Raw genomic sequence first — 15,849 nt, 5'->3', positions numbered from 1 at the left:
CATGCATTCATTCACACGATGACAGGGACCATGCTCGGCAGGGAATACGTACAGATAACTTGGACCTCACACCATAAGGATACTTGTCTGGTCCCGAGTGACTCGCGTGTGCTTTTTAGACCGGAAAGGCAGGCTTTCTATTTGATAACAGCAGATCATCACTCTAGGATGCCCCCGTACATGTGGTTGGGGTAGTTGCCCACCATGGTTTCCTTCCAAGGTGAGTACTTCATAAGCCATCTGCTTCGGTAGATACTCTAAAGAAAAGCACATATCCATTAGAATATGAAGTATCCTGTGCGACACCTGTAGACAATTGTCATTCGTACACAAACTCACAAGAGTTGCTGGAGTCTTGTATAAGTTTTTAGTCGCAAATTAATTTGCGTGAGAAGCAATCAAAATCATTCGTCCTTCAACACTACCCCGCCTTACCTGCTGCAGCTCATATGCATCCTCAAGTTGTACTTGTAAGTCCAAGGGAATGTCGCAAAGTGCCAGTCAGGAAAGAACTCAAAAAAATCTTTCTTATTTACTGGATGAATTCAACGAAATCACCTCCATGTCCAACCAGGAGCTTGCGGTCCTAGCCAGTGGACTGTTCAGAGTCCGGCGGCGATAAGCTGCTCGTATCGCTCAGCGTGTTCAGGTCCTATTGGAGAGGCGCGAACACATCCACTGCTCCTCCCTCAGCTTCAACCAGATCTAGTGTCGGCTAGATGGCCACTTAGAACACGTCGCCGTACATGGTTGGGATAGAGAACCTGTTCACCGGGATTGGGGCGACCCTTCTCAGGATACGGCAGATGCTTGATATTCGAATCTATAGTAGGGATGCTCGTAAACCATACCTGTCGACCGGATCTGATCGGAACTCCAGTCAGCCGCCATGGCCGCCATGGCTACTGTTCAACAAGCATCAGAAAGGGGGATACAGAAACCCACCCAGCTAACCTGTGATGTCGTATTAAATTGGCCCACCACTTGTTGGACTGACGCCCTGATTCGTGGACGGAACACCTTGTTTGGTAGGACCTGCACCACCAGTACATCATGCGGTCCCACTACGGTATGTCTGCCGTTTCATGCGCTAATACGAACCTGTATTTCCATCAGTCATAATTGCTAGCTGCCACGAGACAATGTTTCATTCGTCCGTATACCAGGAGCAGGCGAGCTCGTCCACCATATCGCCGTTCTGGTTTCATTCTTTCTTAGAAAATTTTATTATTTTAACTTTGTTTTAGTTTTCTCTGAAAGGGTAATACAATGCCACAAATTCATTCTTTCATAGAAAACTTCATATTTTTTTAGTTTTTATTTTATTTTTTGATTTTGTTTTGGTTTTCATTTCTTTTCTTTTGTATGGTAATATTGATGTCACTAATCCATTACTTTTTAGAAAAAAACACTTTTTTTGCGGAAATCTTACTATAGTGTGCGCAGTGTTGCACAGTAATAATACATTTTTCCAAATATATGTATGTGTACAAATTTATGTGTAAACTTTGTGCAAATTTTGTCGGTAACTGATTTTTTTCATTTTCTTTCTTCTTCAAGGGTAGAATCAATGCTACTAATTCTTTCTTTCTTACCAGGCCTCATTATTTTGATTTTGTTTTATTTTTTATTTCATTTTTTGCGGGGATCGTTTTCTTTTTTCTTGAAGGGTAAATACCAATGCCAGTAATTCATTCTTTTTTAGAAAACTTCATTATTTTGATCTTATATGCTTATTCTTGCATATTATAAAAAAATCATAATTTATGTGTAAATTATATGCAATTTTTTATTATTTATTTTATTTTATATTTAACTATTGTTTGCACAAGTGATGTTTTTCATCATTGATAAAGGGTAATATTAAATCAGTATAATTAAGAAAATGGAAGTCATTTTTGTTTGTTTTTCTTTTTTGGATTTGTGACGTCTATTCTTTAGAAAAGTGTGAAATAAAGCCTGTCAGCGTAATTAAAAAAAAGCTGAAAGCTGTGTTTCTTACGTCAAACACAACCAGCACTACTCTCGCAAAAAGAAAAAGCACAACCAGCACTAGCTCGCTTGCATGCATGCAGTATTCACCTTTACTCCCAACGCATGCATGCGTTTTGTAGTGGCCTCGCTTGAGTAGAGATGCAATGGGCAGGGTATGGGTGGGTACAACCTTCTTTTACCCAAACCCATACCCACAAAAAAATTCTATACTCACCACTTCAATATTCATGGGCATAAAGTGGCACCCATGCCCATACCCATCAGGTATCGTATATCCAATGGGTATCTAGCAGGTACATCATATAGCATCTAAAATTTTAAAAGGTAGAGAAATGAGTTTAAAATTCAATCGATGATGGGACAACGGTATAGCACTAACGTGGCATTCTCCGGTGGGTGGTCATTTGGAGGCAACAAGGAAGTATAATCAACGGTTGGTGAAATCCCAGTCTAGTGGGAGGCGCTGGTGGGAATGAGGGATCACTGAATCGAGAGTTGGATAGGAGTCCAGTAGCGAAGATTCGAGATTTCATCTTTTCGAGGAGTCACATAGGACATAGAAGGGGTGGCGAGAAAGTGATTACATGCCTAAGAGCTATGTGTGGTTTAAGGAATACGAGATTTAGGGTGGGCCATAGGAGTTGGATGTTGACCCCACATGTCATAGGAGTTACTTTCATTACTTATATTTTTCTGGGTATCCATTGGCTTACCCATGGGCACAATTTTATACCCGTACCCTACCCATATATTTTGTGGGTATGGATACCCATTACCCGTGGGTACAAAATATCTCCAATGCTTACCCATGCCCATTGTTTTTGGGGAGGGTACCCATGGGTAGACCTGGCCATGGGCAGCCCAGCCCGGTCGGCCCAACCCGACCTCGTCCACGGGCCGGGCTCGGGCCCGTCATATTCACGCACTAACGAAGAGGCCATGCCCGCGGCCCAAGGCCCGACGGGCTTTTAGTGTCATGGGTCGGGCTCGGGCCCGATTTTTAGGCCCGACGGCCGGGCCGGGCTTGGGCCTGGGTTTTTTGCATTGGTCTTGGGTAGGCCCGGCCCGACAGATGGCTAGGTATACCCACAGGTACCCACACCCATGGGCAAAACTGCCATTCCTACGCTTGAGTGGCAGCTGGCCTTTTTAATTCCGAACTAAGCAAGTAGAGTAGTTAGCCCATTGTAAGGAAAAAGTGGCTGACCCAAATTGGGTGTATGTGCTGCGTGTGCACTCGTGTGCGCCCTCATCTCATATACCAAAAGCGCATACACACGCGTACACACGTTGAATCCATGTCATTGCTTGATGAGTTGCAGTCACGTCCGTTTTGCGGGAAAAACAATGGTGTCCATTGGACAAACCTTGTGTTCAAAGTTGAAACACATCCGAAAACTGACAAATTCACGAAAATGATGATGGAAACATAGGAAATACCTTATATGAAACAAAAACAAAAAGAATCTCAGGCATACATACAAATTCAACTAACTTGATAGCAAAATGAAAGGGACGATTTTTTCCTTTCAAAAAGGGGATATCCTCATGGATCTTTTGCACCAATCGTTTCACGTTGCACATAACCATATATTTGCTGCCAACAAATTATTTATCATTCATAGTCTCTGCACAAATTAAGTGCACAAATGGGTACAGATTTGTCATCCAGAAAGATAATAGCACCCCAGATGCAACGACTAGCACTAGCGGAATCCATTACACATACTGTCAAAGATCTTGTTGACGGTTGGAAGGGTGCACAAAGAATATAGATTATAACCCGAGGCCGAGGGGGCTGGGGAAGCATGGTAGGGAGACGGAGCCGGAGTCCAGTGAACATTGACGGGTGCGTGCTGAGGCGGGGGGTAGCCAACACAGGCACCTCCTCCTCCTTGTGCCTGATAGTAGGAGCCGTGGTCATAAATTTGAGCTGGGAGTGGGACTGCGCTAGGTGCTGCAGCTGCTACGTGATTTGTGCGAACTTGTCTGATGAAATTGAGGTCCGTGATGCAGTCGTTGATCTTTCTATTAACCCCATCTAATTCGGCGGCCTTCCGGCTACGGGAGAATACAGTTACAGTCTGGCAGGACTGGATGAGCGTCAACGCTTCGTGGAGGGTCTCCTTGAGCCTCCTCATCACAGTCTCCGTCTCCTGGTCGTTCGCCGCCGGGTATTTGTGGTCGGGCAGTACGTTGGCCAGAGTGCACGCGCGTTGGGCGAGCTCCCAGTACTTCTTCTTGTTCTGCCGTGCAGTCTCCGCGGCGCTTGCGATCAGTTGCACCATCGTTAGGATCATGCCCACCAGGCTTACTGGGTCGACCATCTTGAGGCGATCAATCTAGCACAATTTTAGGTTAGCAAGACCCCGAGGAAGAGGTATTGAACCACGAGAAAGGTGTAACAGCTCCCGGGTGCCCCTACGCCCTCATAAGCAGTAATTTCGTAAAAAACTAAAAAAAATTGAAACTTTCAGAGATCAACGATTTTATGTTCTTGCAAAGTTTCGGCAACAAATAACCTTCATGGAGCCCTCACAAACAAAAACAAAATCACTGCTTAAAATGTAAATAAACTTTGAACAATGATTTTGCTTTTTCGGGTGAGGGCTCCTCGAATGTTATTTTTAACTAAAACTTTTAAGATCATCAAAAGTTGATCATGTTTGATGTCCCAAAGTTTTAGATTTTTTTTGAATTTAATTTTCATAAAGGGTGTAGGCCATAGGGGCATCCAGGTGCTGAAAATCGGTGTCATAGAACCACCAATGGAAAGGACGATAAGGAGAAAGACACATACCTCGCTGTGCTCCACGACGGTCGGTGTGGGCGGTCGCCTACCTCGCCGCCGAGGGGTAGTAATCAGCACACTGAACACATAGAAATATATATACTCCAACTCAGTAAGACTTCAAACGAGAGATGAAAAGGGAAGAAGAGGGGCTAGATCGAGGAGGAACACTGGCCTGCTGGTGACTACTGCTTTGCTTGAATCCCCCTACAGTTCATAGGGAGTGAGTATCATTCATATATAGGGCCGGGTCCTCTGGAGTGCAAGTTGGGCATCAATGCATCATGTCACGTCAAGGGGCGTACGCGTACGCGTAATTGCCTCGTGTCTACGACACAGCAAGTCAGTCGTCTCTCTGCCTGTTTCTAAAATCAACGTTATTCTGAAAAATTCATCACTCCTTGTCTATGTAGCTATCCGTCCGTTTACTTACGGCATGTACAATGGTTCTATCTTAACAGTGTCATGTAAAATAAATAATGAGGTGTAGGAAAGAGAAATCATAAGAGAAGTCTTATCTTATCTTATTTAAGAGAAGATAAGAGATGATCTCTTAGCACAATTTGTCTCATCATGTTTTTAGGAACAACTAATTATTGAAGATAAGATTAAGAGATGACCCATTATAAATATGCTTTTTTATCATCTCTAATTTACATGCAAAATTTAAGATAAGACTATCTTATCAATCATTGTACATGCCCTTAGTGGCCAGTGATCCGAAAAAAGGAAGCCAACTCTTAGAGCAGCCCATAAATCACGTGCGAGAATCCACACCTTGCCAATTCATGCGCTCCTTCCACCCCAATCCAGACAGACACTTATCCTACTGGGAACGAGAATTTTTTCTTCTTATCCTACTGGGAACAAGACTTAATTACATCAGGTCTTGCCTTGCCACAACAGTTCTCTAATGTTAGGTCTCGAGTAATTCACTAAGGCGCAATAGTAACCTTAGTTTTGAACTAAGGTTAGTTCAAAACCACGACACTTATTATGAATCAGAGGGAGTAATATTTTTGTATGTAACATTGGTCAAACCTAGATGTCATTGACTTTTGATAAAATTTATGCCACCTCCATCCGGAATTACTTGTCGATAAATCGTGGCTAGTCTATTGTACTATCCATTGTGGCTAGTCTGAGTGTTATAATGACTACATGCATGCCAATATTAAATAAGTTGCTAGTACAAGAAGACATTATTAATTTTTGTCTCGATTACTGTTGTTGACCTTGTATAGATGCAAAATGTTTGTTTGATAGTGGCCTTGTATGGAGGGAGTACATGCATTGCTTGAAGGAGTAATTCTAGACGAAGGGAGGGAGTAATTGAACGAATAGTAGTATAATTCCTGGAATATAATACTCCCTCCGTCACGGTTTAGAAGGCACGGTTAGATTTACGTGTGTTTTCAAAATAGACAAGATTTAAGGCGCAATGCAATTACTTGTACTAGAACTCCATGCATGACTGCTGCCAGTGGGTGGAAAGCTGCATGTTTAGTGGGCATGGGGTTACTACGCATTGATTTTTCAAGAAATTAAGCGATGTGCTATTAACTACGCTGCTATTTTCCAATCGCATGCAAAGAAAACTAGAGCCAATCGTGGAACGCCTTGGTCCCAGAGATTTCTCATGTACGCCTTCTAAACCGTGACGGAGGGAGTACGTGATATCCTCTCATCTGTTTTTATTAGCCGTAGCTGGCTACCATTTGCGTGAAGGAGCTAATCAAGCAATTGTGCCCAAATTAATAATACATTGAATTTAAATTTATATCACAACCTAAATTGCAGCGGGTTATAGGCTTTGTCTTAGCGGCTGTATTCGCTAGTTATTACTCGATGGGTTTTAGACACTTCATTTCTATATGTCTTAGTGGTTTTAGACACATTTTATTTGGTTTTCGTAAAGTGACTTATACACCTAAATTGCATCCAGAATCCAAATTGCAGCGGGTTATAGTCTTTGTCTTAGCGGCTGTATCCTCCCGAATGCACACTGGGTTGGGCTAACACCTCTTTTCTCTTTAATATTGGTTATTATGTACGACCTAGTAAACATAACTGTTGGGTTCACCCAACTTGCTATGCCCCTCGTGCAAGAGAGTATCTATCTATCTATTGCTGCTTCTGTAAAGAAATTACAGAGGGAGTACCTTACTATAATAATTACATATTGTATGTAAGCTTTCACATTAATCCACCTCATTAGAATTATATTAGCAATTAGTTTATCTAACCTTGTAATACTCTTCATGTTCCTCTCTTGACGGGACATGTCGGATTTGGTTCGTATGGTGGAGAGGGTGCCGGAGATCATGATACGATGAAGGTTAGTGTTTCGGTAGTGTGTTTGTTTGTCATTTATGTTGATTTGAAGATTGGCAGGGCACTATGTGTCGTGGTTCTAAGACTGACAATAGAATGGGGGGTAGGTATGAGGAGGCAAGATCCCAGCTATGGTGAAGTTGTACACACGATGTTTACGAGTTCAGGCCCTTCGCGGTGGAAGTAATTAATAGCCTTACGACGTCTCGGTGCCCGGAGGCGGTCGACTGGATTTTATGCGTGTGTGTTACAGGGGGTGCGAACCCCTGTCCCTGAGGAGGGGGGTGACTTATATAGAGTTCGCCAGGCCCCTCCCGCCCTCAGTTACACAAGGTTTGAGGTACATAAACATGGGGCGTTTCTAGTAATGCTAGCCATAAAATGACATAAATGTTCATTAAGTCTACAGAGTAAACGCTCGACCGTTGCAATTCCGAATGGCCTCCGATCTTTTGTCTGTCGAGTGGTTATTGCTATGGTCGAGCGACATTGAGTCTTCCGAGTGGAATACTTCTGGTCGAGTGGATGACGGTATCCCTTGAATGCTTCTGCCTTTAAGGTGATGTCCTAGAGGAGGGTGTCTAGGTCAGACCTATGACCCTACCCTAGGTACATAGCTTCATCATTGTGCACTTTGTTTCTGATTTTCATCATGTTTACCCTAATTAAGTTCAACTTGGTGTCTTCTCTAATGATCGTACTCTTATACTCAACAGGTTGCAAGTAGATGCAATTAAATTTTAGGTACACTACAGTATACATGTATGCTATCAACATATGGTGAAGTTGTATCTATCATAGCTTACCAGAGAACTTGTTAAGGTTCACTAAGCTTTTAGCAGTTTAAAAGTTATCAAAAAATATGAAATAAATAGTGGAGCATCACTGTAATGTAATAAGATGATCCAACTGTGGAATTGTAAAAATATGAATTTATGTGTCCTCGAAAAGAAAAAAATAACTTCGTGTCAGTGTGACATAAATATATACTGAACTATTTGCTTTTTTATGTCCAGGACACACACAGTCGTATTTTTAATTCGCTCCATTGGATCATGTTATATTATAAGTGTGTTGTTTCAGGATTTATTTTTCAGAATTTTTAGGAACTTTTACACCAACGAAAACCTTAACCAATTTTGTGGTAAGCTATGATAGAAAATCCTACTTCATCAACATATATCATAAATCATTGTAGTTGTAATATAATCTTTCCAAGAGACTTCAATACCAATTCTGTGGTAAGCTATGATAGAAAATCCTACTTCATCAACATATATCATAAATCATTGTAGTTGTAATATAATCTTTCCAAGAGACTTCAATACCCTGTCTTGGAGCTGAGATTTCCTTGGTGCAGGCACCTAATACGGTACACTGAAATGAATTCTCCATTGGCCCATGGAATAGGCAGCATCATCCTTCCATGATTGCGAAAACTGGGAGTCTTATTGTAGTCAGTCTGGTGACCAAAGGAAACTACCCATACATGCAATTATTTCTTTTCAAGGAGATGCACACATATTGCTCACTCTATTCTCTACACAGAAAAATGTTACCCAACAATTCTTATTACACACAGGAACGATATGGAGGAACTGGCTGGTGCCATCGTCGTAAATTTCTAGAGATGCACGTGAATGGAATGAACAATCAGTATGATAAAGCATTCACCCATAGCTTACATGTGCATAACTTCCTTTGCTTAGTTGTCATCATCCTCACCTTCTTGCACCTACATGCTGCTATGAGGTTTTGAGTTGTGCTACGAGGAAAGCACCGGAGTCGTAGCATGAGGCCTTCATGGTAGCATGTTCCTTTCAATCTTAGTCATGTCCTTTGCTGAGGTTCAACATGGTTTCCTTGGTTGCACTGTGGCCTTCGCTGGAGCATTTGATACAGCTCCATAGTTCATGTCGTCTCTCATTGCACATGGATCGTTCCATCTCCACATGTTGCCTTGTCACACAAACCGATAATCCCCTTCACGAACCAGATCCGTGCGCTCCGCCGCCACCTCACGGCGGATAGCAGCTAGCTTGTCGGCCGATCATCCGGAGTGTGGTTGCAGAACGAAGACATCCTTTCTAGCCAGTTGCTTGCTTGCATCGAAGCTTCTGCACTTGCCGCCCATGGTCAAAAGCTTCTTGTTTTCCCTCACCTATTTTAGAAGTATTAGGTGCAAATGCACCCGGGATGACATGAACCTATTGTCGCTTGTATAAGCAAAATCGCGGAGTACTCAGCAAATTGCATATAGTACAAGGAATGTGGGTAATAGAATGTAGAGGCTGAGAGTAAAAATAATTTGAGAAGTAGTGGCTGATGGTGATGAAAACTTCCTTTTAGAATCGGGATATAATATAGGCCGACAGGTCATGCCACATAAGCATATTGTCCCCAAACACATAAATACGGATCAACTTGTCGAAAAAATTCCCAACAAGATGTTGTAAGATACTACTCCCTTCGTCCCATAATATAAGAAACTATTTTTGACACAAAGCTCTTATATTATGAGGTTGGGGGAGTACAATGCTTGTGCTTCTAGACGGAAGAAGCTTCTGAATTCACGTGCCTGCGACCTTCCTCCTTCCACGCGGTGTGCTGGAGCACACGGCAAGTCCATTTAGCGACTTTGGCGGAGACTTGGTAGTAGACGCAAGGTTCAACTTATGGTGGTCCAAACGCTCCAGGTTAATTGGACCGTAGCTTAAGATGTCCACGTCCAGATTTGTTGTATTACGTGGAGGAACAATTCGTGTGTGTGTGTGTGTGTGAGAGAGAGATGTTGACATCAGTTTTTGACTCACAAAACCGTTCGATGAACTCAAACAGTAAAAATTGTGCGTTTCGTGGAGTCAAACAACTTTGCTTTTTGATCATCTCATTCTAAGTATCTCTAGCTGATCCCTCAAAACTGGTTAACTCCTTGAAATTTTCATGTTGAGGAGTTAAACCGGGCCTAGCTGATCACACATCGGGTTTAACTCAAAAAAATTAATCACCGTGTCAGCCATTGCTTATATTTACTCGGCTGCGACTCCTTCTCAGGATAATTTTTCCCCTCACCCCGCACCCGCCGGTCTCCTCGCTCAGCCGCATCCACTCTAGCTCCGCCCTCCTTGCCTCCGCCGGCCACCACGCCTGCCAACACCCCTGGCACCTGTCGCTCCTCCGCCCACTTCAATTCGGTCGCTAGTCATCGACGCCACCAGAACCAACGCATCTACGCATGTCGCTGTTGTTGCTGGTTTTGGCGCACGTAGGCCCCTGCGCCGCCTCACGGTATGTCTTCCTCCTCTCGGCGATCACATCTCGCTGTTTGTCCGATTACTGGCACATCCTCGTCTGTCGGTCGGCCAGACTAAGCCCACGTCCAGCAACTCATCGGTTTGCCTCTGCCGATCCTCAATCGTGATGAGTGTTGGCAGCTGGTGCTGCTTCTGGTCTCAAAGACCGAGGAACATCTCGGAAGGGTTTTCTACAAGTGTGAGATGGAAAAATTGAGTGCAATTTCGTGTGATTTTTCTTCGGTTTCAAAGCAATTTGAGCTCATTGTATGCTTAATGTTATGCAAAAAGGTTGCAAGTTTTGGTTTTGGGAATAAATAACACATTGACCTTCCTCCTCTCGACGATCACATCTCGCTGTTTTTCTGACTACCGTACATCCTCGTCCGCCGGTCGGCCAGACTAAGCCCTCGTCCAGCAACTCATCTGTTTGCCTCTGCCGATCCTCAATCGTGATGAGTGCTGGCAGCTGGTGCTGCTTCTGGTCTCAAAGACCGAGGAACATCTCGGAAGGGTTTACTACAAGTGTGAGATGGAAGAATTGAGTGCAATTTCGTGTGATTTTTCTTTGGTTTCAAAGCAATTTGAGCTCATTGTATGCTTAATGTTATGCATAAAGGTTGCAAGTTTTGGTTTTGGGAAGAAATAACACATTGATCTTTTGATCAAGAGAGGTCTATTGGATGTTGGTGCACTAGTCGCGTGAGATGAGATTACGGAGGATGGAATTTCCAAGTTTGAGGAGGCAGATAAGAAACAAGTGTGCAAACTAGAGAAGTCAACAGAGAAAAGCAAAAAATGTTAGCAAAGAAGATAAGGAGATGGAGAAAGTATTGACTCGATTTGTAGGAGTTGTCAAGGAAGTTGTGTACCTATTGAAGTGTGTAATTTTTCATGTCATTTTATTTGGATCAGTTCTCCTAGTGAGGAACTAGTAAAGTATGTGTAACACTCAATATGTGGTCCTAGTCCTCAACAAGACTTTGCAATCCTCACTGAGGCTAGAAGCGCATATTTGTCTCCCCAGCATATGACTTCATATCATACATTTATTGTCATATGCCGGTGTACAAGGTGAACATCACACCAAATATAACTACTCATGAATAGAAGAGTTTAAATACGACTAAAACAATAGGGAAAACATATGCCAATATCATAATATAACACCATTCAGAGGTCAACATGACCCAACATTACATCATTAGTGCAGCGCAAGAAACACGGGTCTGAGTATGAAAGAAGCAAATGTTACCTAAGAGGCGAGATAAATAAATGACGTCCACCCTGTAATCCCAGGCTACCAACCGGAATCTTGATCTTTACTAGTCGTTGTCGAATAAGAACTCCACATAAAACGTACCACGCTCTGGCCTTAGAGCCAAGCTTTACCTGAACCAGACATGTAACTAGTGTTGTTGTGGCAAGGATGAGTCTTTTGGACTCAACAAGTCTCATCACCAAGGGCACCAAGACATTTTCTATCTTTTTTCTGTTTTTTTAATTTTGTTTATACTTTAAAATATTTTAGATATATATATTATAAAAAACACACTTCAATTTTTTTTGGAAAATGTTGAACAAGTATTTGACAAAAAATGTGGAACAAACATTCGGACAATGATGAGCGTGTATAGAAAAATTGTTGATCATGTATTAAAAAATGATGAATTTTTTGATCATGTATATAAAAATGTTAATCAAGCATTTGCAAAAAAATGTTGAACAAGTATTTAAGAAATATTAATTAAGTATTTGAGAAATGTTAAATGGGTAAGAAAAAAAGTTGACCATGCATTAAAAAAATATGAAAAAATCTGATCATGTATACAAAAATGTTAATCAAGCATTTGACAAAATGTTGTACAAGTGTTTGAAATATGTTAATCAAGCGATAGAAAAATGTAAATGTGTATAGAATAAATGTTGACCATTTATTCAAAAAAGGATAATATTTTTATTTGAAAACTATTAATGAAGCATTTTAAAAAATAAAAATTAAAAAAAATGTTGACAACTTACTAAAAAAATATTAATCTTGTGCTTGAAAAATGTTAATTAAGCATTCAATTTTTTAATATATGTGTATAGAAAGAATGTTGACCATGTATTAAAAATATTAAATATGTGTATTTGAAAAGTATTAAACATGACCTAAATCGGAAATATCACTCATATGACCCCATTGGCCTCCTGTAGGCTGAAGATGTACTTTTAGGTCTATCCGAAGCCGAAGAGTGCTTTTCGTCCTCTTCAAGAGTAGAGTTTTTGGGCCAAAGAGCAAGCTGAAGAGCACTCTTCTGTCTGCTGTAGCCCGAAGAATGCCTTGGGTCCATTAACTGATGGCCGAAAACAAATGTGCATACTAAGCTAGCAACCAATTCTTTTATTTATTTGTGCTACCACGTTCTTATAGCAACAAATGTATCACTTCAAATTAACATACCCATGTTATGTCTTACGACTTTTATTTGAATTTCAAATTGCCAGACATATACATGATAGTATTGGATGGCCGCCTCCCGCATCCGTGTCCATGGACGGATGGCGAGGAGAATTTACGGGTCAGCGTTGAAGATGCCCTTATATGGACTTATTTAGGGCTAGTCAGTTGGAACAAGGAGGGTCAAATTTCTTATCTTTTTTGGCACAATTCATAGAAGGGTAGGTCGGCCTCCTTCTTCGGCTTTGGGGGCATCATGTAGCTTTCCCTGCAAAACGAAGCAACGATGCAGAGCTGCTTTCTGCTATACTAACGGTGGTATCCTTCAAAAAGCCATCGAATGTAAGTTCTGTCAATGTTATTTTATCATATGAGCTAATCTTACATGCCTCCAGATTTGATGGAGAACATAGGAAGTGCCTCAAGATTCCATTTTCACCCTAGACCTATACTATACTGCCATATACACTGCATACTATCTACTCTCTTGTCTCTGTTCAAGGCCTCTTTGATTCATAGGATTCTAAAAACACCGAAATAAAAAAAGCATAGGATTGAAATGTCATGGTCATTTCAATCCTATCAATTTTGGGTTGTGCGCTTGCATTATAAGAAAAACAAAGGATTCTTATGGAGAGGATTAAGTGGATGCTAGAAATTCTATGAAAAGTAGTCATCGGAATCCTTAGGAAAACCCTATGAATCAAACAACCAACATAGTAAAAAATCCTAAGAATTCTAATCCTGCAAAATCCCTATGAACATCCTTTGAATCAAAGGAGCCCTTAGTTTACTCTGAACCATATGAGTTTTTCAATAAAAATCGGAGGAGGAGTCCTTTCTTGTGATAAAACAAACTATCTACTCTACTTAGGAAAATACTTAGAAATCGGTGGGAAATGTTTTGAATAGATGACGTGGGACTAAATAAAAGCTTCAGTGGCACTGGTAGCAGCTGGCATCTCCACGCATCTTGCTTCCGCATATCGGGGAATTTTTTTGTGCATTTGAATTCAGGGTGATAAGACCTTTAAAACAAGACCGGTCTTCGATACATTTTGGCTAGATTTGAATTTTTACTATTTCAATTAATTTCACATTACAAAAAAATGATTTTACTCATTTCAATAAACAAAGTTTACTCATTCCGAACAAATTATTTCACTAATTTGAAATATAGATTTCACTCATTTATAATTTGATTTTATTATTTCAAAATAATATTTCATATATTTCAAACAATTGATTTCACTCAGTTGAAAAAACTTATTTGACTCATTTCAGAGAACACATTAGATTCACTCATTTGAAGTACTGTATTCCACTCGTTTAAAAAACTTATTTCACACATCACAAAAAATTATATTTTCAAACTATGTTTCACTCGTTTCAAGAAACTAATTTCACTTATTTCAGAAAACACATTACACTCAGTCAATTGAAATACTATATTTCACTTGTTTCAAAAAAGTGATTTTACTCGTTACAAAAGATAGAGTTTGCTCATTTCACTAGTTTCAGAAAACACATTACACTCACAATATACAGAAATAAATAAGGATTTTTCACAAAAATAATATTTCAATTAAAAAACTATTTCAGTCATATAAAAAATAATTCAAACACATATTTGTCTGAAATAATTAGAATCTACGAAATTAGTGAAATTAGATTTTTGAACTAAGTGAAATCTATGAAAATGGCTACTTTTTGAAATGTGTGAAACATGTTATTTTTAAATTTGACTGACATAAGCAGTTTCACACGGAGTGAAATAACATGTTTCATATGTTCCATATATAGAGTAAAATAAGTTTCGAACACTGAAATAAGCAGTTTCACACAGAATGTATAGAGTGAAATAAGTTAACTGAAATGTTGGAAATTAAATTTATTTGAAATTTATCCAAAATTGAGCTTGTTCTAAAGGTCTTGACACCCGGAGATCAAATATATAAAATATTTCACATATGTAATTTTGGTTTAAAAGATATGAACGGTTGAAAATGTCAAATAAAATTTAAATGGGTACCTTTGTTATGGGAGCCAGAGGAGGAGAGTATGTCTGAGCCATGCATGCATCGTACTGACCAAAAGTGCTGACAAGAGTTGACAAGACATTTCATACATGGTGATGTTCAACAGAATACAAAGGATTACTAGTATGCATGTAGACAATGTGCACCAATCTCCAAAAATTTAAGGATGGATTTAGCACCGGTACATCCCTGCACTGATAAAAAGAGGTTTGCGCTGGGATTTGGGGCTAGGCAAGTTTCTGTTTTCTAGAATTTAAGAATGAAATCCGACGGTCAATTCCGTGGCAGCCAAACAAGTAAGATTCGGAATTCGCAAATGAAATCCATTGAGTTCGGCCCAAATGATGGGAGTAAATACTTCCTTCGTCTCAAAATTTTTGTCTTAGATTTGTCTAGATATGGATGTATTAAGTCATATTTTAGTATTAGATATATTCGTATCTAGAAAAATCTAAGACAAGAAATTTGGGAGAGAGGGAGTAAAAGCTGCAGTAGCACTGGTCAAGAGCAGCCGGCATCTTCTGCCGCTCCGCCGCGCATCTTGCTTCCGCACATGGAGGAACGATGGGGACGCACACGCTCATCCTCCTCCCACGGTGGCGGTCGCCTACTCCACTGCTCGCCGGCTTCGAACCAATCACATACCCCGCGCGGCATGCCGCGACCAAACCCCATCCAGCGCAGGACAAAAGGGAGAAGCAGAGGCCCGCTACATTTTGGTGGAAGGCACGGCGACAGACGAGGCTACGCTCCGGCCGGCGTGGGGAGAAAGATGCAGCGGCGGTCGATGCGAACAGAGAAGACGACAAGAGCAGGCCTATCCCCTTCCTTCCTTAGTGGGGGTCGGCCCAGGGCCTCTCTCAAATAACGAAGAGCGGCATACGGTCCAAAGCGGGACACGGCGACCGCCGAGCACCCGCCTCGCCCTCGCCGCCGCCTTTGCCGGAGAGACAC

At 41.1% G+C, this 15,849-nt stretch overlaps 1 protein-coding gene across 1 annotated transcript; it reads right to left on the bottom strand.

Moving 5' to 3' along the window:
• Positions 1 to 3,588: 3,588 nt before the first annotated feature.
• LOC125532459 lies at positions 3,589 to 4,991 on the bottom strand. Its single transcript, XM_048696513.1, has 3 exons — positions 4,962 to 4,991; positions 4,796 to 4,865; positions 3,589 to 4,337 (listed from the first exon to the last, which is right to left on the bottom strand). The coding sequence occupies exon 3, from the start codon at positions 4,320 to 4,322 to the stop codon at positions 3,702 to 3,704; it is 621 nt and encodes a 206-aa protein (XP_048552470.1). The 5' UTR covers positions 4,323 to 4,337; positions 4,796 to 4,865; positions 4,962 to 4,991; the 3' UTR covers positions 3,589 to 3,701.
• Positions 4,992 to 15,849: the final 10,858 nt, after the last annotated feature.

Source organism: Triticum urartu, unplaced genomic scaffold (assembly GCF_003073215.2).
Source record: "Triticum urartu cultivar G1812 unplaced genomic scaffold, Tu2.1 TuUngrouped_contig_9993, whole genome shotgun sequence".
Classification (NCBI taxonomy): Eukaryota; Viridiplantae; Streptophyta; class Magnoliopsida; order Poales; family Poaceae; genus Triticum; species Triticum urartu.
The sequence above is the reverse complement of the archived record's forward strand: the minus strand, read 5'-3'. Positions and strand labels throughout refer to the sequence as shown.

Excerpts from the sequence above, each read along its gene's own strand:
- LOC125532459 (XM_048696513.1), bottom strand. The coding sequence starts at position 4,322 with ATGGTCGACCCAGTAAGCCTGGTGGGCATGATCCTAACGATGGTGCAA.